This window comes from Coffea eugenioides, chromosome 10 (genome assembly GCF_003713205.1).
Source record: "Coffea eugenioides isolate CCC68of chromosome 10, Ceug_1.0, whole genome shotgun sequence".
NCBI classification, from domain to species: domain Eukaryota; kingdom Viridiplantae; phylum Streptophyta; class Magnoliopsida; order Gentianales; family Rubiaceae; genus Coffea; species Coffea eugenioides.
Genome location: NC_040044.1, coordinates 29961498 through 29989235, shown reverse-complemented (window position 1 = coordinate 29989235; position 27738 = coordinate 29961498). Strand labels below are relative to the sequence as shown.

Sequence of the window (27738 nt, the reverse complement as noted above, 5' to 3'; positions counted from 1 at the left end):
TGTTTTCTACGCCGAAATTGTAGGAAACACCCTTTCGATTGGAGAACAAGTCTTTTCGCCCCTTCAATTGAAGCTATTCGAAGAAAAGAATCAGGGGATTAATTTCTTTGATTCAAGAACTTTCAGAGATTGTAACCCGCTTATTATTTGATTTAATAAATTTGATACTTGTGCAAGTTTTCTTGTCTTTTATTTTAGGCAACAAAATTTGTGCTTACAAAGAGAAAACCTGCTATAATAAAATTATGAATTGGGTTTCTTTTTCAAGTGCATTGACCCTGTTTGCAATTTAACAGTCTAAGGAAGAATGTGAATATCTTATAAATCTAGCCAAACCTCGTATGTCGAGATCAAAAGTGCTAGACCCAAATACTGGTCAGACTGGACATAGCAGGTTTGTAATGCCAAAATTTTCCTTAATGTCTTACACATTCACTTTCAATGCTCATTTGATCCTGTGGTTTTCTTTTTGTCCTTTTTTTCCCCTAATGACAGTTGAGTTTTTAAAGATTCATTTTATTCAAGTTTCTTCACTTTTTTCAAAATTTTGGAGTACTGCATATGAAATGTTTCAAATAAAGTTAAATCTCATTCAAGAAATTTCTCAACAGAGAGAGACAATTAAAAATTTTTACTTTTGAATGTAAAGTTTGGCTAGTTCTTATTCTTCGATTTTTTTAATTTCAGAATTTCTTGCTTCAACAATTTCTCCAATTTTCAGAATTTCTTGCTATGGTATCGTAGTAATCATGTCTTATGGCAGCTCGCGCACAAGTACTCGCATGCATTTGAAAAGGGGTCATGATGAAGTCGTTAGGGACATTGAGAGAAGGATAGCAAATTACACATCAATTCCCGTGGGTATGAATACCTATTTCTAAACCTTGGCTAGATAGCTACAATTCCTTGCTGCTAGTTTAACAAAACATATCTCTCTGTCTTTTCTTTCTACACACACACATACACACACATACATACATACAATATTATCTTTTAGGTATGCTCAAGTCTCGATGGAATTAGTATTATACAAGGCATAGATGGTTTAATAAAAACATGGTAACAGTAGTTTGGATAGTTGTTTTTTGGGGTTTTGTTTTCTTAAGACAACGCTTGGTTTATTTGGAAATCAATTTTGTGGAAAAACATTTCGGTATTACTCCTTACAAACATTTTTCAGCCAATTTTTTTTTTTAATCTTTTCAACTATCTTTTTTCACCACATATATCTATCAATAATCAATTTCAAAAGAACTACCAAATAATCTTCAATCCAAAAACATATTTATCCTATAGCAACTTTTAGGGTAAATGTGTTCATAAAACAAAAAAATTTGGTAACCCTAACATGTTTGTAATTTCCTAAAACTTTGTTATCAAAAAACAACAAAACCTAGTATTTTGAGGTTACTCTGAGTCTTCTTTTGTATATTTACTTCCACATGCACTACATAGTGTGAAATTAAGGAATTTTGATCTTTAGTCTGAACATTCTATATGAGATTCCTTTCTCTATTTTATTTTATTTTTGGCTGGTTAAGGGTTTCTGACTGAGCTAAACTTTTTACAGAGAATGGAGAAGGTCTTTCCGTTATCAATTATGAAGTCGGACAAAAGTTCGAGCCTCACCACGATGTCCACCGTATGGCTACTCTTTTGATGTATCTGTAAGTTATGCAAGTATTTTTGTTCACGAGTTGGATTATCTTTTTTTTTTAATCAAATTAAAATTTTATTGCTGCAACCAACAAAAATACCCAGATCGGGTCCACCCATTTCCAGGAGTACAAATTCAAACCCTGACCAAACCCCCCCACCCCCTACCGCCGGCACCTACGAAAGCTTGGGAACCCGTACACATCCAAGGTAATGTCCCCCCTCACCAACCTAGGTAAAGCACTATAACCCTCATAAATGTTAGTATGCCCATCCTCCACTCCCGCGTTAGACAACCTGTCCGCCGGCTTGTTTGCCTCCCGATAACAATGAGACACGGCATCAAAATACCGTCCATATTGCTGCAGCTCTCGTAGCTCCTTCTGCAATCGCCAAGGACATCTAACCTTCCCCTGAATAATCCGTACCAACACCATTGAGTCAGATTCCAGATGCAACCTAACTAAACCACGGGCTACACCTAATCTAACACCAAAGAGAAGCGCTTTGAGTTCCGCCTGAAGGCTCGTAGCCTCCCCAAAAGAACACGAGAAGCCAAGCAGGAACCTCCCCTCAGAATCCCTGAACAAACCCCCACCGCCACTCCTCCCCGGATTACCTCTTGAGCAACCATCGGTATTCAGCTCCACTACCGTCCGAGTCGGACCTTCCCAACGAACCTCCCGTATAATAACCTTGCGTCGCAACCTACCTATCATTTCAAAAAAACCAATTCATGAACTACAAGGCAGAGATATCTCTCGAAACTGGAGACAGACGCATTCTCTCAACTCCAAGAAAATCCGATCACAAACATGCACTACCGAGTCTAGCTTCCCCTCAAAGATCCACATATTCCGCATCTTCCATAAATTCCAACAAATTAACGATGGCAATATGCGGTGAACGAACCCAAGGTATGGGTTCGCATTAGGTTTAACCCACCAACTCATCACCTTATGTCTAATCGTGAGAGCCTCACTAAATCCGCCGATGATACCCTCAAAGCAACTCCAAACCTGCCTAGCCACCTCCCCCGTACAAAAAATGTGACTAATAGTTTCTGGGGATGGGCTCAGAGAGCAACAAAAGCACTTAGAAGGGCCCAAGAACCCAAACTTGTGTAACACATCCATCAGCGACAACCTACCATACATCAAGCGCAGCATGAAGAAAGAAATCTTGGATGGCAAGGCCTGATGCCACAAAGAACCAAATAGTCTGGAAACATTACCTCCTTGATGCACTATCTCATATGCTGATGTAATAGTAAACGCACCTGAATTAGTGGGGGCCCAGACCATTTCATCCGCCTCCGCCGCTATAGGGGGAGCCTCCCTCAGCACCCGTGAAACCCATTCCGACGGTAACACCCTACTTAAGCCCTGCAAGTCCCACCTGCCTTCCACAACAAAGTCTGCAACCGAGTGCTCCTGAAACGAGTCCACCTGCCTACATAGCGGCTCCGCTCCCAACCAATTGTCATGCCAAAAGCTTGAAGACCCACTGCCCAGTGACCATCGAATATTCTCCTCCGCTACCCCTTGAGCGTGCACCATCCTCTTCCAAGTGTGCGACTGCCCTGGAGAGAGATCCGAGCAGCAAGGATGCATCCCCTGGCAATACTTCCGGTGCATGAACTCAGCCTATAAAGACCGGCGCAGCCTAAAATTCCACCATAACTTCAAAGAGAAGGCATCAAACACATGCTGCAAGGACCTAACTCCCACACCGCCCTCCGGGTAAGGCTTGCATAGCTGACTCCATTTAATCCAATGAAATCTCGGACCAACCTCAGAGGAACCCCATAGGAAATCAGCAAAAATTTGCTCCAACATGACAAACGTCCCTCGAGGGGGGTTGGCGGCTGCAAAAAAGTGAATTGGCATGGACGCCAACACACTCCGTATCAGCACCAACTTCCCACCTGACGATAAGAGTCTCTCCTTCCACGATAAAACCCTACTTGCAATCAAGGTACAAATCACAGAGAAATAACTCTTCCTCCGCCTTCCCGAATAAAGTGGGCACCCTAAATACGTCACCGGAAATGATTGGGAGCGAAATCCCGTGACCTGTGCTATAATTCGTCTCCGCACCTCCGACAGGCTAGAATGGGATAGAAAACCACTTTTCTGATGGTTTACCTTTTGCCCCGAAATCGACGTATAGTCCTCTAACACTTGCATCACCAACTGAAGTGATCTTTTCATGCCGCTCGAGAAAATAATGATATCATCTGCATAAGCTAGGTGCGTGACCACCGGCATCCCTTCGGAACCCTGAAAGGGACGAAACCCTGACGCCTACTCAAGGAGTTAAGATGAAGAGAGAGAACCTCAGCGCACAAAACAAACAAACCTGGTGAGATCGGATCCCTCTGACGAATCCCACGGCTAGATTTAAAGAAACCTTGGGGTGCCCCGTTGACAATAACTGAGAACCACACATTCGAGATCAGCCTCCATATCATATCAATCCACACTTCACAAAAACCGAAATGCCTCAACACCTGAATCAAAAATGGCCAAGAAACCCTGTCGTAGGCTTTGGCCATGTCGATCTTCAAAACAACATTACCCCCTCTACTAGCTTTCCCAATATCTGTAATAAGCTCCTGAGCTAATAAAACATTATCAAAAATTTGTCTACCTTGTACAAATCCACTTTGCTGAGGCGATATGATGCTGGGTAACACCGTGGCCAATCGAATCGCTAAGATCTTGGAGAGCACTTTATTAAGAAAATTGCACAGGCTAATTGGTCGGAATTGACTAAAGTCTTGGGGAGAGCCAATCTTGGGGATAAGCACCACCCATGTCGCCGTGAGACCCCTGGGCAGTTCCTGTCCACAGAAAAAACTAACCACCGCCTCACATACATCCTTCGCCACCACCTCCCATGCAAAGGTAAAGAACCTCCCTGTGAAACCATCCGGTCTCGCTGCACTCTTCCCATCCATCCCAAACACCACCTCCCTTATCTCCTCCACCTCCGGAATCCGCACTAACTCCTCATTCTGGGCATGAGAAATCATGTGGGGAACCACGTCCAGTGTATCCCAAGACCCTGAGAATGGCTCAGCCGAGAATAAAGTTTTAAAATACTCAATTCCCTCCACTGCAATCCGATCCTCCTCTGTTAACCAAACCCCATTCGCACCTTTGATTCGATGAATTACCGCTTTCGTCCTATGCTCCGTAACTATAGAGTGGAAATATTTAGAATTTTTATCCCCCTCCCTAATCCATTTCACCCTCGCCTTTTGTCTCCAGTAACCTTCCTCTATCATTAGCGAGTTCCTCAACCCCGCCCGGGCCTCCTGAAGAGCAAGGAGATTTGATTCCGAAGGATCACTATCAAAAAGACCCTCCAACCTCAGTACCTCCCCCCCAGCCTTCCTTACCCTCTCAAAAATATCCCCAAACGAATCCCTAGACCACAATTGCACCTGCCGTTTGACCTCCCGCAACTTGGCAGCTAATCTCTGCAGGGGCAGGCCCAAAAAAGTTCCCTCCCAAGCTTGTCGAATAACTCCCAAAAGCTCCGGCTTAGTCGTCCATATATTCAGGAATCGAAAGGACTTTGGTTTATTATCCAATCTAGACAGTGCTGTCAAGAGTAAGGGAGCATGATCCGAGGGGTCTCGCCCCAAATGTTGCACCGTAAAATTATAATCTAAGGAAGACGCATGCTGATTATATAACAATCTGTCTAGCCTCTTCCAAATATGCGCACTCCCCCCTCTATTATTACACCATGTGAACTTCAAACCCGAAAACCCAGCATCTCTTACCCTAGCAGAAGCCATGAAACAGATAAAATCCAACCCCTCCCCCAATCGAAAAGGTAAGCCACCCCGCTTCTCCTCCTCACTAACTATGACATTAAAATCCCCAACTAGGAACCATGGAGCATCGATCGGGTTATCTAGTAGTAACATAGACCAAAGCGACCTTCTATCCTGTTTATTATACTTTGCATGCACAAACGAAAAAACCATAGGACCATCTACCATAGGCGATTGTATTTTAAGCGAAAAATGCTGACTCGACTCACCCAAGTGATCACAAACAAGTGAATTTTGATAGAACACCCAGATAGAACCTTCACTATTAGTAATGCACCTATCCATCCTCAATTTTAACCGTATCCATTGAATGTCCCCCACACACACCTTAGGTTCACAGATAGCAACTAACTGAAGTGAAGACTCAGCAATTAAACTTTTTAACCGACGAAGGTTTGGGGCACGCGAGATACCCCGAATATTCCAAAAAAGGAACTTAATCATCAGACAAAGCAGCAAAAGAGTTATTGGACAGCTTTGCCTTAGAGCGTAAAGAGCGATCAGTAGGGAATGTTACACGCGTACCTCTACGTTTGGATTGCGCCATTTGCTTCCCTCCCTCCTCTCCTTACACCTTTTCTAGAACCTGCTATATAATAGGGTCAAGATTGAAAATATCCACCACCAAGGAACCAAAATCCCTCTCTACCGCCCCAACCTCACCTCTTGGAGATAGATTTCCAGCACTTCGTTCCGCCGTAGCCATCTCTTCCTCCCCCACCGTTGCATCCTCCTCCACCGTGAGGTCACCTGCCTCTCCAACCGCCTCCTGATCAGCAGCTATGTCCTTCAAGGGAGATGACAGCAACCTGCCCCCCAAATCTGGTGCAAGGACAGCGCCACACCCATGCTGCATCTCTCCATGCAAAAGCGCAGCTGTCCCTGCAGCAGATCTTGGCAATTCCAAACGCTGACCTGCATGTCCGGCGGCCTCCTCACTTGCCCCCTTCACCAATGAACCCAGTACCATCCCTTCACCCACGGTTGCAGACTGATCCGTCCCACCCACAGGCGCCGCCGACCCTGGTCCAGTAATAGGCTCCATACCAGGAGCCTGTCTCTCCACTTCAGGAGGCGCTGCCATCACCCCAGGCTGCGCTTTGTCTGTCGGCTGCGTCGGCTGCACCTCTGCTGTCCGTGGCGCTGGATGGAACAGTCAACAATCTTCATGACCATGGCCTTGGCGAAAGCAATGAGAGCAATACCTGGGAACATATTCTGGAACCAGCTGCAGCCAAAAACCCCCATAATCCCCATTGCCAATCCATATTCTACCCGGAAAAGCCTTAAGCAAATCAACCTCCACACAAACTCGCGCTACGCAAGGACGCGAGCCAGAAGCCGTGGCTGCATCAACGAATAGGGGCTTACCCACACAGCAAACGATCTGAAACAAACACTCCTTGTTGAAGTAATGTATCGGCAACTTGGGCAATTGAAACCACACCGGAACCACTGCAGGCTCACGGTCTACATGGAACTCTGGCGACCAACGAAAAACTCTCATTGGCTTCCCAAAGACATACCAGATACCCCTTGCCCAAAGCCTATGAAAGTCAGCCTCCGTACCCAGCTTAACTAGAATATGTGTAGCATCCATCAACCCAACCGACGCTTCCTCTTTCAGGTCCAGCGAATGGAAAAATTTTCTCAAGTCCTCCATCTTAGGCCTTCCCTTCGAGAATTTTCCCACCAGAGCAAATTGATATGGTGTAGCTAACATTTCCAGGTCTGCTTGGGCAAACAAAACTGCTAGGTCACCTCGATGGGAGGATACCTTGGCAGTGACCTTGAACGCAGGCTTCGACGTTGCCGCGTTAGTAAATAATTCCGAGAAAGATTTTTTGCTAAAGGTAGGAGAGGCTACCTCAGTGTGCCCTCCGGACGGTTGCCGGAGGGCAGCCATGGTAGCCATGCTCGAAACTAGCAGCGGCGGTCCTCTCCTGTTTTTTCGGACCTCAGCAGCGGCGCAAGAAATAGTTGATTTATTTATGTAAATTTTTTATTTTGCTTATCATTGTCCCTATCTAATTTTATATCTTTATAAAAGATCTTAGTCTAATAACTAAGGTTGAAATATGAAGAATTCGAGTTCCTAAGTTTAAATTCCACCTCTCCAAAGTTCAATTTTTTTTTTCAAAAAAAAAAAAAACTTTTCGCGGCCTTTGATCGATAAAATGTTTGCATTCGTTTTCTGTCACACTTGCATGTGCAGATCGGATGTTGAAGAAGGTGGAGAGACGTATTTTCCCAATGCTATCGCTAAGAGGAAGTGTTGCCGTTTTCCAGGATGCACAAAAAGAAGGGGGCTTTATGTGAAACCAAAAATGGGGGATGCATTGTTTTTCTGGACCTTGAAGCCTGATCGAATTACTGTGGATCCATCAAGCTTACATGGTAAACATGCCCCTTCACTTTACATGCCTTTCCACTGAATTTCCCCCACCTCTTTACCAGTTCTCTCCCTCTTTTGTGCCAAATATTGATCTGGCCAATACATAACTAGTAATGCTATTGGATGGAGAACTTTCTATGGGAATACTAACGTTTGTGAGATGGTGCATGTGAATCATAATCCATAACAGTGATGAATCTACTTATCGGTTAATAGGGGAATGTGTCTCCAGTGAGGAAAGGAAAATTTTTATTCTAGTCATAGAATTAATAGTTAAAAAAAAACCTTATTGTTGCCCTACTAATTTATCAATGTGCCCTTATAGACCAAAATAAAATATGGGTGTTAAAAAAATATTAGTTTTTTCCTGGATAATTTGTAGAAATCCAATAATAACTTGTACGTATGAGCACTTTGATAAAATTTTTGATAAAAAAATGATTACTACAAGCACAAACTCAATAGTTTGGGGAGTTTATTTTATTTTTTGAAGTTTGTGCATACACTAATAAAAAGGTGCTTTAATGTGTTAATTCTGAGCTTTAGACGATTATTTGCATCATCTGTTTTATTTTTTTAATTTTGCATGTTGATACTTGCTATCACTTTAATTTTGCATAGATGCCCCCTCAGAGATGTAAACTTCTACTCCCTCCGTCCCATTCATTTGGTTATACTTTTCATTTTGGGATTCCCATTTATTTGGTTATGTTAGAAAAGTCAAAGCAACTTTTACACTTTCTTTCTAATATAACCCTTTTTTAATCATACATTCAAATTTAAAATTTGAATTTGAGGGGGGTAAAATTGAAAAGAGAAGTACAAACATCACAATCAACCACTATTCTTGAAAAGTTGGATTCCCCAAATATAATCAAATGAATGGGACGGAGGGAGTATTAAAGTCTGTACTCAACCAATGGAAAAGATACCCTGTATCAAGTCATAATGTCAGTTGGAAAATATTTGCTCTCTTACATATTTGTCATTCTTCATTTATGTGCTTACTCAAATTCACTGCTCCAGAGTACAGAGAATTATGATTCTATTTGTGCTTTACTACAGGTGGTCGCCCAGTGATCAGAGGTGATAAGTGGGCATGTATCAAGTGGATGCATGCTGAAGAATTCAAAGCCTCCAAGAGTTATACTCGACATAGTTAAGTAAGATTACAAACCCAAGTCGATTCTGCAGCTGGTAATTCAACCAGTAAAATGCCACGCCATTTAGTATTTGCTTAAACGAGAAGTTATTTTCTTTGGTTGCAGCTGAGAACTTAAAGTACTGGACTGTTAGAAATTTTTAACATATTGGTAAATATGTCGAAGTTAGGTTGGTTTCACTTTGGCTTAATGTTTCATTTTCCCTCCCCTTTTGCTGAATAACAACATGAAGTCTTATGCCCTTTACAAAATCGAGATGAAGCGGATGAATGAAACATACCTTGGGTTAATTTTTTTTTCTAATTCTTTATGTATTACTTTTCTCTATTAATCTTTTCCTTTACTTTCCTTTGATCTGTTCTCTAAAGATTTGATTTCTTTGAATCAGCCGAGTTCGGTTTGATCAATTGATGACTGAATCCTCCCCAAGTCTTGTTCTTATGTGTAAACTAATTGCTTCCACAGTCAATTTTTGTGGAAGTATTACAATTAAAACTGATCTAGATAACAAAATTTCATGCTCCTTTTTGTTTCTAGATATATATCAGAAGAACGAGAAAGTTAGGCTCGTTTCAGATCAGTCGACATGAATTACATTGTATAAATTACACTTTATCCCTTATGGTTTAACGCCTTTTTCACATAACCCCCTGTAATTTCAAAATCTATGCATGACTTCCTAATTATTTCGATTAAAGTGTTGGAATTTACATTCTTTAATGGAATCAACTAAAATGTCAAAGATACCCCTATGTAAAGTTGAAAATTATTTATTAATCAAAGGGAATTATATATATATTTTGAAAATTATAAAGGGTTTATTTGGTAAAGTACTAAATCATAAAGGGGTTATATAGTAAAATACTAAATCATAAGGGATTAAAGTGTCATGCATATTACGTTAATATATTTTGATCACTTTAGTTATTTTAGTTTTTAGATAAGAGTAATTTCGACACTTTTGTGGGTTCTATGACAGCGAATTATTTTCGTTACTTTGATATTTTAGTGAAAACTATGAGAAGATTATAAATAACTTTTGAAACTACAAGAGAGTTACGTGAAAAATCGCTAAATCATATGGTGTTAAAGTGTATTAGAATCATTGGAATAAGAGTTCGAATCATTCCCACAAAAGGCTTGTGCAATATATTAGATGGACGCGCATCATTCTTAGAGTCCTTAATCAGCTTAACTTTTGCTTTGTAGTTGAGTAAATTGGTTCCACTATTAATATTGATATTTGTGATTTTCACAGCAGTTCTTTGTATAACTTTACAAGACTAATTCATATGCAAAGCAAATGCTAGTTTTTTTTTTTTAATAAAAATGTTTTCCTAGCAAAGGAGTGGTGGAATTTAAAAAGTGGGGACGGAATAAGGGCATTAGAACTCACATCCTCTAATTCCTGAGACCTAAAGCAAATACTGGCTTAATGTAACTAATATATACTTTGGTCTATCTACAACTACTTGAGTTGTATGTTTGTGGTTTGCTTTTATACGGATTTTGGCAAATTTTAAACTGTCCATGGGTACCCTCACGCCTTGGCTTGAGGCGTAGTAACTAGTAACTAGTTAATAGACAAAAAAATAACTCCTTGATCGATCTATATGCCAAGTACATAAAATCCTTCTTTTAGGTAAAATCAAATATATATTTTACAACTTTAATTTAATCATAGCAAATATGTATACTAAATTTGATAGAAAATGAACCAATAGTAAAAAAAAAATGAAGAATTAAATTGAAAAAAAGTTGTTTCAAAGCAACTTCTAAGGATAAAATTAAAATCAACTAAATGCAGGAGTCATAATTAATGAACCAACGTGTCTTAAATTACAGTGTTTTGGAAAGCTATAATAGTCTGGATTTAACTTCTAAGGAACGTGGAATTTATCTTTTCGAAGCAATGGAACCACCTCGGACTCTTCTTAAGCTTAACGCCCTGGCTTATATATTAGAAAAAAAAAAAAAGAAAAAAAATAGTTCAGTATCCAGCCTTTGGCGGGTTGGGTTGTGCACTCTCTAAACTATATGATAATATTTCTCCCTCCATACGTGGTCTATACCATTTGGGGGTTAAACTGAAATATTGCGCAAATGTAATTCATATGTATATGATTACGCTAATGTGGGTATCTTTTGTCTTATCAATACATAGATAAATACGTATGATATATTTGAGTATAGAACTCTACGTATGTGGATAAGAAATGGTATGTTGTCACGTATTCTTCTTTCTTACTCAAAGCCTTAAAGTCAAAAAAGGTTTGTGGTATATCGTTCTCATTACATCGACATAAATAGTTGAAAAAAAATTTAAAGGAAGTTAATTAACCGTGTAAAATAAAATTCAATAGGAATTCATGCTTGTTATTTGCATATGGTACTGAAATTTCAAACTTCACCACGTATAATCGGAATATCAAATTTGATACCATGCAAAAATTTGTACAGAATGCTACCTTTTGGCCTTGATTTGAGTTGACAGTTGTATCAATGGTTGCCAGGAGGCGTGGCGATGGTTCCTTTGTTTGGGGGGCGGGGGGGGGGGGGTTTGGAGGGAAATTTAAGGAAAGGGATGTTGTACTAGGCTTATAAAAGGTCGTAAGATAGCGTGTCTGTGGTTTCCTTATAAAAGGATGTTTTCTATATATATATATATATATATATATATAAAGAAACAGCTAAACCTAGTATTTTGAGGTCAGTCTGAATCTTCTATTGCACATTACCTCGACATGCACTACATAGTGTGAACATGAAGGAACTTTGAGGTTTAGTCTTCAATCTCCCATAGGTGGTTACTGGTTTCTACTGAGCTAAACTTTTTCTTTTACAGAGAACGGAGGAGGTCTTTCTGTTATCCATTATGAAGTTGGACAAAAGTTCGAGCCTCACTCACCACGATGGCTATGGCCGTATGGCTACTGTTTTGATCTATCTGTAAGTCATATACCTATCTTCGTTGACAAGTTGGATCATCCAGTTATATAGTTATGAAAACTTCGTTCCACCTTTGATCAAGTAAAATACTTGCGTTCGTTTTCTGTCACACTTCCATGCGTAGATCAGATGTTGAAGAAGGTGGAGAGACATATTTCCCTAATGCTCGGGAGAAGTTTAGCCGCGTTCGAGGATTCAGATTGAGAAGCGGGCTTTATGTGAAACCAAAGATGCGGCATGCACTGTTTTTCTGGACCTTAAAGCATGATCTTACCACTGTGGATCCATCAAGCTTGCATGGTAAACCTGTTTTCCCACTCAATATTCCCCATTTCTTTCCATGTTTCTGACTCTCTTGTGTCTAATACTGACTCTGGTCAATACACTAGTAGTGTTATTGGGTGGAGAACTTTCTATGGGAATAACTGTGTGATGATTCCTGTGGACTTCTAATAACAGTAACCGGTCTTCTTATAGGTTTAGTAGGGAACCTGTCCCCACTGAACAAAGGAAATTTTCAATTCTAGTCATAGAATTGTCCCCACCCCAAAAAAAAAAAAACACTTTATTCAATGTGCCCTTATAGACCAAAATGAAATATACATTTCAGGTATTAGGCTATACAAAGATACTATTTTTATCTAAACAATTGGTAGAAATTTAATATAATTATGTAACTATGAGTACTTTGATAACAAGGATGATGACTACAATAATCACAAACTCAGTACTTTAGGGAGTTTAGTTTTTGTTGGGAGGTACCGGTTTCGAATAACCACAACATGCAGTGAAAATCTCTCCAATTTGTTAGAACAGATTAGAAACATTAAGCAAGACAAAAAATAGCAACTAACAGAAGATAAATCAATCCACGAACACAAAAAGAAACAACCACAAGAAGATATAAGAATTTTTACGTGGAAAATCTCTCCAATGTGAATAGGAAAAAAAAGCGGCTCTTGAGCCCACCACAAATTACTGCACTATCACCAATTAAAAATAGAGTACAACTTTCAGCAAGTACACAATTGAGATATGGCCTTAAACAATCAACAAAATCACCAAATCCCAAATAAAGAGCAAAAGCTGTGAAAAACTTCACCAGGAAACAGCAGAAGTCCAAAATTTATAACAAAGATTGAACTGTTGAAATCCGATCTTCACCGTTAAGAATGTAGAACTGGATGTCCTCTATCTTTAGTTAAACTTTCAGGCTGATCAGAAGTTGTTTGCTATTCATTCAAGCAATTTATTGCAACTGCTCAAACCAGAAACTTGTTCAAATTTCTCTCCAGAATTTTCTGCGTTTTTCCCACTTTTCTGCTTTTGGAATAAATCTAATCTGTCCTATAAATAGATAAGGCAACTCCTTAATGAGTCTAGACAATTACCCATTAATTTTGGACTTTTCCACATAAGTTGGGAGCCTAAAAACCCAATAAATCTCCCCCCTCCCGACTATGTGGAGGAACTTGCCATCCCGGCAAGTGAGCAACATATTTCAAACTTCCATCTTGGCAATAACTTGGTTATCATATCAGCACCATTGTCATCCTTATGTATCTTCTCAAATTCAATCAACTTCTCATCCAACACATCACGTAACCAATGATATCTCACATCAGTATGTTTAGATTTGAAATGAAAAGTTGGATGCTTTTCAAGATGAATTGCACTTTGACTCTCACAAAGCAACCTATACCTCTCTTGAGAGCAACCAAGTTCCCTTAGAAACTTTTTCAACCACAGCAACTCCTTGCATGCTTCAGTAGCTGCAATAAATTCGACTTCAGTGGTTGACAATGCAACACATTTTTGCAACCTAGATTGCCAAGAAACTGCTCCCCTTCCAAAGGTAATCAAGTAGCCCAAAGTAGATTTTCTTGTATCAATATCGCCACCCATATCAGCATCAGTATAACTAGTGAGAACTAACTTCCCACTTCCAAAACAAAGTTTCAAATTTGAAGTACCACAGAGATATCTCAAAATCCACTTCACAACATTCCAATGTTCTCTCCCAAGTTTTGAGAGAAATCAGCTCACAATACTGACTGCATGAGATATATCAGGCCTCATACACACCATTGCATACATAAGACTAACAACCGCAAATGAATAAGGAACCTTGCTCATATATTCCTTATCTTCTTCAGTAGAAGGACATTGTGAGATGCTCAACTTCATATGCATTGCAAAAGGAGTAGTAACAGGTTTAGCCTTCTCCATTCGAAACATTTGAAGGATCTTTTCAATGTACTTTTCTTGTAATAGCCAAAGTTTCCTTACTTTCCTATCTCACAAAATTCTTATACCAAGAATTTGCTTTGCTAGTTCTGAGTCTTTCACAGCAAAAGACTTGCTCAACTCTTGCTTCAATTTAGCATGTAGACACTAAATTTCTGTCAAATTTTAATATTTTCTCAAGATTTTCTATTTAATGAATTATTTATTTTCTAGCATTTTAATGTGCATTTTTCTCATTTTTGCAGGTTTGTTTTAAAAAAAAAAAAACAACAACAACAACAACAAAAAGAAAATCAAAAAATCAAAATAAAAAAAATCAAATCAAAATCAAATTATTACTAAACTTACACATTTTCATCATTTTCCCCACAAAATACACTTAACCTATTCCTACACTCAACTTTCTTGTCATTTGGTAAAAAATAATCATTTTGACCAAACACACACACAAGCTCCTCTTTTTCTCTCCCAATATCGACTCTCTGGCCTCTCTCAGACGGACAGAACAAAAAAAAAAAAAAAACTCTTCACTCGGCTCTCTCTCTCACAGACAAGCCACAACAAGAAAAAAAAAAAAACTTCACTCTCAATTCCATCTCTCGGCTCCCTCTCCTTCTTTCCTCTCAATTCAGAAAACACAAAAGAAAGGCTCCATTCGGCTCCCTCTCCTTTCCCAATACACACACACAGAATCAAACACAAGAAGGCAAGCAATCGGACGTGAAGAGATTGGAATTTCATCAACAATTTTAACTAAGATCATAAGAGGTATCAACACTTCCATTGAACTATTTCCCGTTTTTTTTATCATGTTGAATTCATGTATTATTGGTTGTTCCTGCTGTTTTCTTGTTGTTGTTGCTGGTGTTGTTGAAATTTTGGGGTAAAGCCATGAATAAACATTAAGAAAAAGATGATTTCTGTGAATGCATGTTAGGTGTTTGTAAAAATGCCAAAATGGAAAACGAATTAAAAGCTGAGCATTGTGCATGTTCTTTCTGTCAAAATAGATGACCATTTGACAGTGTAGATCCGAAAATGTGTGGTTATTCAAAAATTTTGGAGTTTCGAGTGTTAAAAGTTTTTGAAGGATTTTTGTTATTTTTTGGACTGTTTGATTTAATTTTGTCATATTTGTTGTTACTTTTATTGATTTTAGTTGATAGTTAGGTTGTAAAAATTACAAGGAATGTTGTAGTATAAATTTTATATTTTTTGGTGAAGATTTGAGGGTCTAAAAATATAAAAAACTGGGCTGATTTCTTGACTTTTTGGCCACTTTCGGGTCATCTTTTGTAAAAATTAACTCTGGAAATGGAACCTACGTGAAAAATGGAGTGGGAAAGTGCATTTTGAGAAATCTGGCGACCGGCGGTGGCGCCGCCGGCGGCCGCCAACTGAAGCTTCTTCAGCTGGCCGAAGAAGAAGGGAAGGAAACGGTTGGAAGTGGAGGAAGAAGAAAGGAAGAAAAAAAGAAAAAGAAGAGAAGAAAAGAAAAAAGAAAGAAGAGGAAAGAAAGAAAAATGGTTTGGGCTAAGGTTTTTATCTTCGGTTGGGCCAATAGTCAGTTTTGATTGGGTTTTTGATTTATTTCTTTTGGGTTTCGGTTGGGCTTGAGGGATAGAAAGACGAGCTGGCCTGCTCGTTTCTTTTGGGCTTCGGCTGGGTTTAGGTAGGATCCGGCCCAAATAAATAAAAATGATGGCCCGATGGCCTTTTTCACCCATATCAGAAACCAAAATTAGCACTTTAGCCGCTGATCTTTGGAGTAATTTCACTTCGGCCTAGAACATTTTAAATTTGTTTCACTTAGGTCCATAAATTAATTGCACTTTGGTCCTTGAATTTTATCTTTCATTTAATTTTGACCTCTAAACTTTGGAAAAATATAATTTTTATCCCCAAAAGTTTTTCAATTTTTGCAATTCAGTCCCTGATGAATTTTTACTCTCTTTATTATAATTGTTTCTTTTTTTTTAATAGCTAATTATGTTACTTTTGAGTATGTTCAACTTGTAATTTTTAGATATTCTTAAATTTATTTACGTTTGACATATTAAGGTGAATTTTTATTATTATTATTACTTTTTTAATTAAATTGGTGCCATGATTCTTTTGTTCATTTTGAATATAAATAGAGCAATTTGACTCCGTTTAGTCACCACTTCAAAAGGGAGGTACCCCATTATTATTATTTCAATATCAATTACGTGCTCTTATGTGCTTCTACGTGTTCCTACGTGTTTATATATTTTTTTTATATGCTTTGTTTATTTGATTTGAATGTTCATTTAAATTTTCTTATGTTTGTTTAGTTAATTTTATAATTATTTGGGAGGCACTTAAATACCTCAAAAAATGTAATAGATAGGATAATTAGATTTGTTTTATTTTATTTCCCCTTTTAGATTGTAGTTAGGCGCTCCCCGATGTAATAGATAGGTTGTGTGCTTATGTGGCTTATGTGTTATATGTTTTATCTGCTTTTCTTAGGATTTTGGCATCTAGATATTATGTTTACGTGTTATGTGCTACGTGCTCTTACGTGTTTATTTGTTTTAATTTATGCTTTATTTGTTTCACTATGAATTGTTAATGCATGACGTCACCACACTAGTCCAACGCTAGTTGTGGCTTCTCCCTCCGCCTACTTGCTAGTCCAATGGTAGTAAGGATTTTTAGAGATGGGTTAGTCCAACGCTAGACCCTTTTAGGTCGTCTTGCGCTAGATTCATCTTTGTGTGCTATTCACTACATTTTCATGCATATTTTCATTTTTAGGATCTTTTCTCATTTGTATGATATTTCCTATTATATTATCCCCTATCCTCTATATGTGTTAATCATATCACTTAGAATTGCATTTCATTTAAGAAATTGTATGATAAGTAGGTTCATTTGCCTGTTCATATTAGGGGAATTATTTTTCAAACATGGAAAATAGGTGATTATAATTTTTTAGTTTAAATACCCCATTAATCCCTATATAAGAAAATTATGTCACGAGTTTTTGCCTCCCGTACCCTTTATGTTGCATTCCCTTTTTCTTTGATCACTTATATCTATGTATATAATTTAATTTGTTTTCTTTACTTTTCTTTTTCATCATTTGCATACTCGTGACCCTTTCAAGGAAGTATTTTGGCCTTCGCAATTAATGCAATTGGTTCAATTAAACCCTTGAATGAACATTTTGTCCCTTGCGATATTTTTATAAATTTAGATTTGCATCCATGTAGGAAACATTCAAACATGATAAAATTAAGGGTTAGATTAGGAAAATTTTGTCTAAAACTCGCAACTAGCTTAGACTAGGTTGAAAGGGTGCCTTAGGTTTGAGTTGATCGAACTTTTGCCTTCCCTTTCTTCAACCGTGACTCCTGAATCCATTTTCTGTTGTTTTTCAAAGACCTGGAGTTGTCAAAAAGGGTTTTGTTTTATTTTATTTTTATTTTTGTCAAAAATATTTTCTTTGGGGTGACTTGGTACACCCAAACTCAATACCAAGTGGCGACTCCTATATTTTTTTCCTAAAAAACCCTTTTAGACTAAATTTTGGACCCAAATTGTCGCATTTTTTTAAAGTCCCATTTTAGGTCTTTTTTACTTATTTTTAAATGAAAATCATATCTTTTATAAATACCTTTTATTCTTATTTTTCCATTGCGAAAAATGGGGCGCGACAACTTGGCGACTCCACTAGGGAGCTAGAGAGTCCAAGCATTTGGTTTAGTTGTCTTTTCTTTTTTTAATCCTTTTTATTTATCATATTTGGATGTTTTAGGTTGCATTTTTTTCCTTTTGTGGATGTTTTGCATTTCACACTCGTATTCGTTCCTCGTCTTTCGTGTATGTGATGAATGGTTTATTCATTTACTTATTCGTATCGTGCTTTGCATTTGGGGTGGGGGATATTACCCTAGAGCTTCGCATTGGTTCTTGATCCCTCCCCTCCAAACCGAGCACTAGCATACGTGCATACGTTTTATTTTTTTATCTCTCATTTATTTTTCTTTTAGTGGCTTGTCACGCCACTCTTCCCTATTAGGATTAGGCGACCCACTTGGAGGTGTGATCGCGACACGACGTGTGCGTAGCATGATTCGAGGGGTCACTCAATCTTCTATTTTAAGCTTTGGGTTGATAGCCTTTAGTTTTTAGTTGAAGATTGAGAATTTTTTATAGATTCACTTGGACATGTGGCCGTGGCACGACGTGCACGTAGCAATGTCTGGGGAATCGCTCGAGCCACCGACAGAGAACCTTGGAATTGATGACCTTTGGTTTCCAAGTCTGAAGGCTCGGGGACCTAAAACCTATCGAGTCTAGATGCATTAGTGAGCCGATACCTCATGCATCCATAATAGTTTACCTAGGGTAGAGTCTGCCTTACCCTATTAGGGACACTATTCACGAGGGGAGGGATCCAACCCTTCTTTATTATTTTATCTCTGTGTATTACTTTGCTACAATGTGTTATGTGAATTTATCTGATTGAACTAACTTTTCTTGATTTTTGTCTCCATTGCATTCATAAACCTTAGAAATAAGAGTCCTGACGTGGTATTCGTTAAGGCAGACCGCCCTTTGTAAATAGCACGTTTAAATTTTAGTTTATCGCATTAATATTATGCATATCATTCTAGGCTTACCCCGGCATCCAAATGGGGCACCTTTAGACCATGTTTCAATTATCGTATTGCATATTTATTCGTTTAATAAACTGGCATCATGCATTAACCCTAGAGGGAATGCTATTTAGGGAATCCCATTTAGGAATGTACCAACCTTGTTTTCCCTGGATAACTAATCCTATATGGGATATTCACGTTTAAATTCTTGTAAAACTGGAGAAGTGGGACCTGTAGGTAAGGTTTAATCAAGATTACATGCTTCAGATGGACAGACCTCAACAAATCAGTCAGCTGTTAACAGTTCCAATGGAGGTTCGAAGATGGTCAAGGCTTCTTTCATTTAGTGAGATCAATCAGGTTGCCTCCTACCTTGGACCAATTGGGGATTTTAAAGACATTGAATCAGATGGGTATTTGGTAGAAGCTTTAATTCAATTGTGGGATCCCGATGGTTCAACATTTCGGATAGGAAACAAGAAGTTGACTCCGACCATTGAAGAGGTAGCCGGTCTTCTGAATTTGCCAGTAAAGGGTACAGCATTGATATTCTCAATTGCTTCTGGCAAGATCGAATTCTGTCATTTTACTGGATTAAAAGAGTCTGTAGTGCGAGAATCAGATCAGAGCATAGATGTAAAATTTTTGTTTGACAGATTCGCAATGAAAGACGGATTTGATAAGTATTCGCAAGATTTTTCATTTACATCTAGGGTAACATGGGAATGTAAGAGGCCACTGGTGTATGGACTCGTGATGGCAGGGATTTATTTGTTTCCTAGAAAAGATAAAAAAATTGGTTTCAAAATCACTAAACTCCTGTCTGACTTATTTTTTGGGATTAAGGATCGACAAGCCTCTATAGTACCGATCGTGTTGGCTGACATTTTTGTTGCGTGTACCAACTGCCAAAGGGGGTCAAAGTTCTTTTATGGATCAAATCGGATTTTGCATATATGGGCCATGGAACATTTTCGAAGACAGTTGCCTGCTCTTGATGGTCTACCATTGATTGGGTATAATTGGATATCTACCCATCATAAGAGAGTTGACAAAATTAATCTTCCAAGAAATGCATCAGAATGGCTGGACTTTTTGAGGGTATTGCCAGATCAAAAGATTAGATGGGTACTAGACTGGACCCGACTGTTTCAACCCTGTTCTGCGCGCCAAGTTATCAGATTTTATACCGCTATTGGGAACTCAAGGCATCATGGCATACAATCCTAAAAGATTTCTCAGATAGTTAGGACGCATTCAAGGAGTACCACTTACACCTGATTTGATCGATTTCACCATCAGTTTTGACAAAGGGATCTGTCCAGACAAAATTCCGATGAAAATACCAATTGTCGAAGCTTGAGAAACGCTGTCCGATGATGAGGATATCACTTATGTTCCGCAACTTAAACAGATGGCTTTGGTTACCCCTCAATACGAGGAGTGGTTCAGAGAATCTGATGCTGAGCAACCATTGATGGAACAGTCCGAGGAAGTCAAGAAATTAATGGCAATCATCGAGGCGAAGGACAGAGAAAATGCACAATTAAGGCAATCTGTGGAAGTGAATAAGGGTCTAGCAGAGAAGAATAAAAGACTGTGCCAGGAAATGCAAGAAAGACACCAGGAGTTGAAAAGAAAATGTGGCAAGTTGTATGATCAAGCTGAACGCATGCAGAATCCCTATTCCAGAGAGCCAAAAGACGCTGTGATAGATAGATTGAAAAAGTTTAATGATCTTGTACGAAATCAACTTCGAGAAATGATGTAGATGATGTATGAGATTTTGAAATCCATCAATGAAATGATCCTTATCTGTTGCAAAGTTATTTTTCGAAACACAGGTTTGATGAACAGGCCTCACTTCGAAGGTGTTGCATCATATTAGGCTTACCCTTGGCAGAAAAGGGCTCCCCCATAAGACATGCATCCGAATTATTTAAATATCTACTAACTCATTTTTTTTCTTTTTCTTTTTTCTCTTTTTCCTTTTTCTTGAATAAATTACAGCAATTTGACAGAAAATTCACTCCTAAATCAGTTTCTTTTCTCCACTATCAGGTATTTTTCACAATAGCTACCCGGAAAAGCCCCATCATCACCAGGTCCCGAAGTAGAGCCTTGAGACAGTCTGTAAACATGAGTTCAGTACCAGAAACTTCGGAAAGATCTGCTATGGTTACATCACCGGACATTACAGCATTAGGAGCTCAACTAAGTGAGGTGCTTGGCAAGTTCAATGAGTTAAGTGCTGAGATGGCCGCACAAAGGCGTGTAATTGATCAGTTGGTCGCCAGCAACAGTGGTGGTGGTGTCCTAAACGACCAAGAACCTATCGATAATCACCCACTTGCACAAGACTGCCAACCACCCCACACATCCAATACCCAAACACCTTTCTTTCCTCCTTTCACTAACCCTCTTGAAAATACCTTTACCCGACTAAATTCAGACTTTTTCTATATGCATCCAAATTATGTATTGGTGAACCCAACCCGTAGCCAAATCCTTCAAACCCATCCACAAACCAATCTGAACATTCCTCCCAACCCTCAGGGACCCCACCACCACATTACAGAGCCTTTTGTACTGGATACTGCATCTCAAGGGAAAGCGGCGATAAAAGAACAACCTTCACCCATTGATAAAGATCTGTTAAGAAGGTTGGATCGATTCGATGACTTTATGAAAAAGAATCAAGGGTTGAGCAGGCATGGTGGTTTGGACTACGATGAATTGTGTCTTTTCCCAGATATTCAGCTACCGTTGGGATTCAAAACCCCTAAATTCAGCAAGTATGATGGAACTGGAAATCCTAAGACGCACCTCAAGATGTTTGCCAACAAGTTAGGTAAACCTGTGGATGATGAGAATTTGCCTATGCGTCTATTTTCGAAAAGTTTGGAGGGAGATGCTCTAGATTGGTATTCAAATTTGAAGTCTGGAGAAGTCAAAACCTGGTTGGATCTATCAACAGCTTTTGTGAAGCAGTATGAATTTAACTGTGAGTTGGCACCAACACGAACCACACTGGAGGGTACGAAAAGAAAGCCATCGGAAGATCACAAAACCTACGCAAAACGGTGGAGAAAGTTAGCTGCCAAAGTGGAGCCTCCTATGACTGAGGAGGAGATTGTTCGTACTTTCATCAAGCCTCACGATCCACCCTATTTTGAAGAGATCTTCCGCATGACTGGAAGTTCATTTGCTGCTATCATTAACAAGTTGGAGGAGTATGATGAATTTGTCAAAGCAGGAAAGATTGTTAATGTGTCTGCATTAAAGTTGCAATTGGATGCTCTACAAAATCAAAACAACAATGGGAAAAAGTCCCCATTCAAGAAGAAAGAAGGTGATACTGCTTTTATATGGGATCAAGGCCCGTCTTTCAGACCCAAAAACCATCCCACCTATTCTTTTCCTTACCCGTATTACACCAATCCTCAACTAGTCTACCACACTACTACCCAATTTCATCATCCCCAACCAAATCATTTGAATACCTCGCCCTTACCTCCAACTCCACAACCTGTCTTTCAAAATCACTCTCGTCCCATTTACCATTCCAGACCAACCCTGCAAAACAATAACCCTTCTCAAAATCCTTTGCAAACCAGTGGAATTCAAACTCAGAAGCAATTTTGAACCTTCACCAATTTGGGCCGACCTATTGATCAGTTGTATGAGCAATTAAAGCAGCTGGAAAATTGGCAATGTTCCTCCTAAAATCTATCCCAGAGGTCCTCCTGCTGGTTATGATCCGCATGCAATCTGTGCTTATCATTCTGAAGTCCAGGTCATAACACTGGCAATTATTGGGTTTTAAAACATAAGATTCAGGACATGATTGACTCTGGGACATCCTTCTCAGAAGAAAGGGAGAGCAGGGACCGAATGTTAGTAAGAATCCTTTACCGAGCATGGGAACACTGTGGGAGTTATCACCGCTGATGAAGATTTTGTCGATCCATTCAGTACATTTTAGATGAAACTGAAGTGTTTGGCATGATGGAAGCTGACCATGCGAGAATGAGAAAACTATCGTCTGTTGAAGAATCCATGACTAAGGATAATGTCGAGGAAAAGTTGAAATCTTTTGTGTTTGAAAAAAGGGAGCCATTTATAGTAGAATGAGGGCCTTCCGAGATCGACAATTCCAAAGCTCCTTTTATTCTGGATCTATCATCTTTTGAATGGAATATATCAGAGTCGGTCATTCTAGAATTTCCAGAACAAATGCCTGTCAATAATTTGCAAGAGGTACCATGAAACTACGAGGAACCTAGTCTATTAATTGGGAATAAAGATTGCTTGAAGGAGGAGGTATCCACTATTGCTAGGTCTGGAAAAATTGTGGGAAACCCCGAAATCGATGTTCAATCCAGGGCCAAGATTAAATCCCTGACGCCCAAGTCTCTTGTGTCTGAAAAGGAAGCTGTGGATTTTCTAAAGATGCTGAAGAGAAGTGAATACAAAACAGTTGAGCAGTTGGATGGGATGCCTGCTCAGATCTCTTTTTTGAATCTTCTCTTGACCTCCGAATTACACAGAGAAGCACTGCTCAAAATTCTAAACGAAGCTCAAGTCCCTAAAGATATTCCGGTGGATAAATTTTTTAACATTGTGGGGAATGTACTTGCTGCTAATCATATTGCTTTCTTCGATAATGATCTGATCGCAGAAAGGATCGGGCATAACAGAGCCTTGTATATATCAGTCCGCTGCAATGGAAAGCTGTTGCCGAAGGTTTTAGTGGATAATGGGTCTGCGTTGAATATCTGTCCATGGAACACTCTTACCAAGCTTGGATTTCTTGATATTAAACTTCGTCCATCTGCAACTGTGGTTCGAGGATTTGATGGTTCAAGAAGGGAATCTATGAGTGAAGCAGATCTGGTATTGGAGATAGGTCCTGCTCAATTCCAAATTACTTGCCAAGTGATGGACTTTTCCAGCGTTTACAATATTTTGCTTGGAAGACCTTGGATACATACTTCCAATTCAGTGCCATCTTCTCTGCATCAAATGTTGAGGTTTATTGTGAATGATCAGCTCATTACTGTGTTTGCTGAGGATGACTGTACCATGATCGTTGATGCAAAATTCAATGATGAAAATAGGAAAAAAACTCCAATTTCATCTCATCACGTTGCTGATATTGTCTCTGTGGGATGGGCATCCAGAGATAAGTCGCTGACTCAATCAGATTTGCCAGAGGCCAGTATTATGATGGCTAGGGAGATGATCCGAGGCGGATACGAGATAGGAAAGGGTCTTGGGAGAGAATTGCAAGGAATTTTGGAGCCAATAGAGATTCCGACGCAGAATGATACATTTGGACTAGGATTTCATCCAACTGCCAAGGATAGAAAGGAAATGCAAGCTCGAAAACAAGCTAAAAAGAAGGGAAAGCAAACTGCCTTAAATGTCCCACCGCTATATCACACTTTTCCTCGTTCATCAGAGGTGATTATGCCAGAAACGAAGAATCCTGTGGAGGAGATTGAAGTGGACCTGTCTCAGTTATTTGTTGGGGCCACTTGTGAGGAGGAGCCATCAGAAAATGCAGAATTTTTGCCAATTACCGAAGGAGCTATTCAGAATTGGACTGTTGATCATCTTCCCTCTCGAAGGAAATTTCGGTAAATTTAAGGGGATTGTTTTTTGTCTGGATCATATCCAGATAGGACAGTAGTCTGGATCTTTTGTTAAAAGAAATTGCTTTCATCTTTTAAACCTTTATTCTTGTTTCAGTTAATATAACTTGCTTTGTTCAAGAAAATTGCTGAAATGAAAATAAAGGTTTAGGGTTAAATATGTCTTTAAATGGCAATCATGTCTGTATATTTATCTTTTTGTGAAGTCTCGATGCATTTTGAATTTAATGAAATGAAAGATTTCTCCAGTATTTGCTATTTATTTATTACTTATATTCTATTCTATTTTCAGATGGCCACAAATAAAATCCTTTGACCCTTTGGATGTCACTATTTTGAAATTCGATGGCTGCGATCTCGATATCTCTCATGAACTTGAAATCATGCAATCTGAAATTCAAAGCGAGAGCGATACTGAGGAAGAATTTGAGTCTATTTCAAGGGATTTAAAACAGTATGAAAAGAAATCCAAACCCAACTTAGAAGAAACAGAAATCATCAATATTGGCACTAAGACAGAGGTTAAAGAAGTTAAAGTCAGCATTCATTTGAATAGGAAACAGAAGGAGGAAATGATTGAATTCTTAATGCTTTTTCAAGATGTGTTTGCATGGTCATACGATGATATGCCAGGGATCTCTACAGATATAATGGTTCACAGGTTGTCAACTGATCCAAATTTTTTACCTGTAAAGCAGAAGCCACGTAAATTCAAACTAGAAATGAGTCTCAAGATAAAGGAACAAATTGTGAAACAGCTCAATGCTAAGATAATCATGGTATCTCATTATCCCATCTGACTATCGAATCCTGTGCCAGTGCCTAAGAAATCTGGGGATATGCGAGTATGTGTTGATTACAGAGATCTAAATAAGGCCAGTTCGAAAGATGATTTTCCTTTGCCAAACATTCATATTCTTTTGGACAATACTGTTGGACATGAAATTGAATCTTTTGATGATTGTTTTGCTGGGTATCATCAAATTTTAATGGTAGAAGAAGACAGAGAGAAAACCTCTTTTATCACCCCATGGGGAACCTTTTGTTATCGAGTGATGCCTTTCGGGTTGAAGAATGCTGGAGCTACTTATCAGAGGACCATGACTACCCTGTTCCATAACATGATCCACAAAGAGATGGAGGTTTACGTGGATGATATCATAATTAAATCCAAGAAGGTTGAGGATCATTTGGTTGATTTAAAAAAGTTGTTTGAAAGACTGAGGAAGTATAATTTGAAGTTGAACCCTGCGAAATGTGCTTTTGGAGTTTTGGCTGGCAAATTATTGGGTTTTATTGTCAGTAAATAGGGTATAGAGATAGATCCTGCGAAAATAAAAGCAATACGAGATATGTCCATTCCAAAAAGTCAGAAAGATGTGAAGAGTTTTCTTGGAAAGATAAATTTCATTTGCCGGTTCATTGCACAGTTAACCTATACCTGTGAGCCTTTGTTCAAACTATTGAAAAAGAATGCGCCGATGAATTGGAATGAAGATTGTCAGCAAGCTTTTGATAAGATCAAGAATTATTTGTTAAATCATCCGGTCTTAGTGCCACCCCAACCAGGGAGACCTCTGATTATGTACTTGTCTGTTCTTGATGAGGCTGTTGGATGCGTTCTAGGACCGCATGATGAATCTGGGAGAAAGGAGCAAGCCATCTACTATCTGAGTAAGAAATTTACAGCATATGAGGCCAATTATTCTTTTCTTGAGAGAAGTTGTTGTGCTTTAGCATGGGCAGCTCAGAAGTTGAGACATTATTTGCTTGGTTATACCACTTACTTGATTTCCCGTTCTGATCCTCTAAAATACCTGTTGAAAAAGTCGATGCCCACGGGACGTATGGCTAAGTGGCAAATGATCCTTTCCGAGTTCGATATTGCCTTCACAACACAAAAGGCAGTCAAGGGTCAAGCCATAGCAGATCATTTGGCAGAAAATCCAAGAGATGATGATTACCAGCTATTACATACCTATTTTCCTGATGAGAAAATTATGTTCGTTGGAGCAGTTGAGGACATGAGTGAGCAGTATCCTGGATGGAGGTTATTTTTCGATGGTGCGTCAAATTCTTTTGGAGTTGGAATTGGAGCAGTTTTAGTATCGCCTGAGGGAAAACACTATCCTGTTACTGCCAAATTACGATTTCCTTGTACCAACAACATGACTGAGTATGAAGCTTGTATTTTTGGATTGAAAATGGCAGTGGGTAACTCGAGATTCAAAAATTATGCTGTATCATTGTAACTTGCTTAGTTTGGCCAGCAAATTCAGAAATTTGGAACTCGGACATATTCCCCGTACTTGTAATGCCTTTGCTAATGCCCTAGCTACTCTGTTTTCGATGATCCAACATCCAGATGAACTGGTGATTGAACTTATACAGATTCAGCTTCAGAATTGGCCAGCGCATTGTCTGGTTACGGAAAGGGTCACTGATGGTCGCTCCTGGTACAATGATATTAAGGAATTCATGAAAACGGGATCTTACCCTCCTGATACTGATTCTGTTGCAAAAAGTTTCTTACGCAGAATGTCTTCAAGATTTTTCTTGAATGGAGAAGTGCTATACAAGAAAACATCTGATTTGGGCCTTCTGAGATGCATCAATGAAGGGGGAAGCCGATTATATGATGAAGGAAGTGCATAGCGGGGTTTGTGGGCCACACATGAATGGACATCTACTGGCTAAGAAGATCATGAGAACAGGATATTTTTGGCTTACCATGGAGCATGACTGTGTAGATTTTGTTAGAAAGTGTGTTAAGTGTCAAATGCATGGTGATGTTATACGTGCTCCTCCTACAGAATTGCATAGTATGACTGCTCCATGGCCATGTTCGATCTGAGGAATGGATGTGATCGGAACTATTGATCCTCCTGCTTCAAATGGGCATCGATTCATCTTAGTGGCAATTGAATATTTCACCAAGTGGGTTGAGGCCGCGTCCTATAAGCATGTGACTAAGAAAGTGGTGTCGGATTTCTTGAGAAATAATATCATCTGTCGTTTTGGGGTACCAGAGACGTTGATCACTGATAATGCCAAAAACCTCAACAATGATATGGTGGATGGATTATGTGAACAGTTCAAGATCAGACATCGAAATTCTGCCATTTACTGGCCTCAGATGAATGGAGCCGTCTAAACCGCAAATAAGAACTTGAAGAAAATCATTCGTAAG

At 39.0% G+C, this 27738-nt stretch overlaps 1 protein-coding gene across 1 annotated transcript in view; it reads left to right on the top strand.

Annotated features, from left to right (window-relative positions):
- The window catches only part of LOC113750635 (probable prolyl 4-hydroxylase 3), a 51974-nt gene extending 39528 nt beyond the window's left edge, over nucleotides 1–12446 (top strand). The window contains exons 3-11 of the mRNA XM_027294592.1: nucleotides 297–394; nucleotides 764–861; nucleotides 1571–1667; nucleotides 7722–7903; nucleotides 8967–9044; nucleotides 9170–9192; nucleotides 11910–12013; nucleotides 12138–12313; nucleotides 12406–12446. Coding sequence (XP_027150393.1) covers nucleotides 297–394; nucleotides 764–861; nucleotides 1571–1667; nucleotides 7722–7903; nucleotides 8967–9044; nucleotides 9170–9192; nucleotides 11910–12013; nucleotides 12138–12313; nucleotides 12406–12446 — 897 coding nt within the window. The remainder of the gene's footprint in view (nucleotides 1–296; nucleotides 395–763; nucleotides 862–1570; nucleotides 1668–7721; nucleotides 7904–8966; nucleotides 9045–9169; nucleotides 9193–11909; nucleotides 12014–12137; nucleotides 12314–12405) is intronic.
- Nucleotides 12447–27738: the final 15292 nt, after the last annotated feature.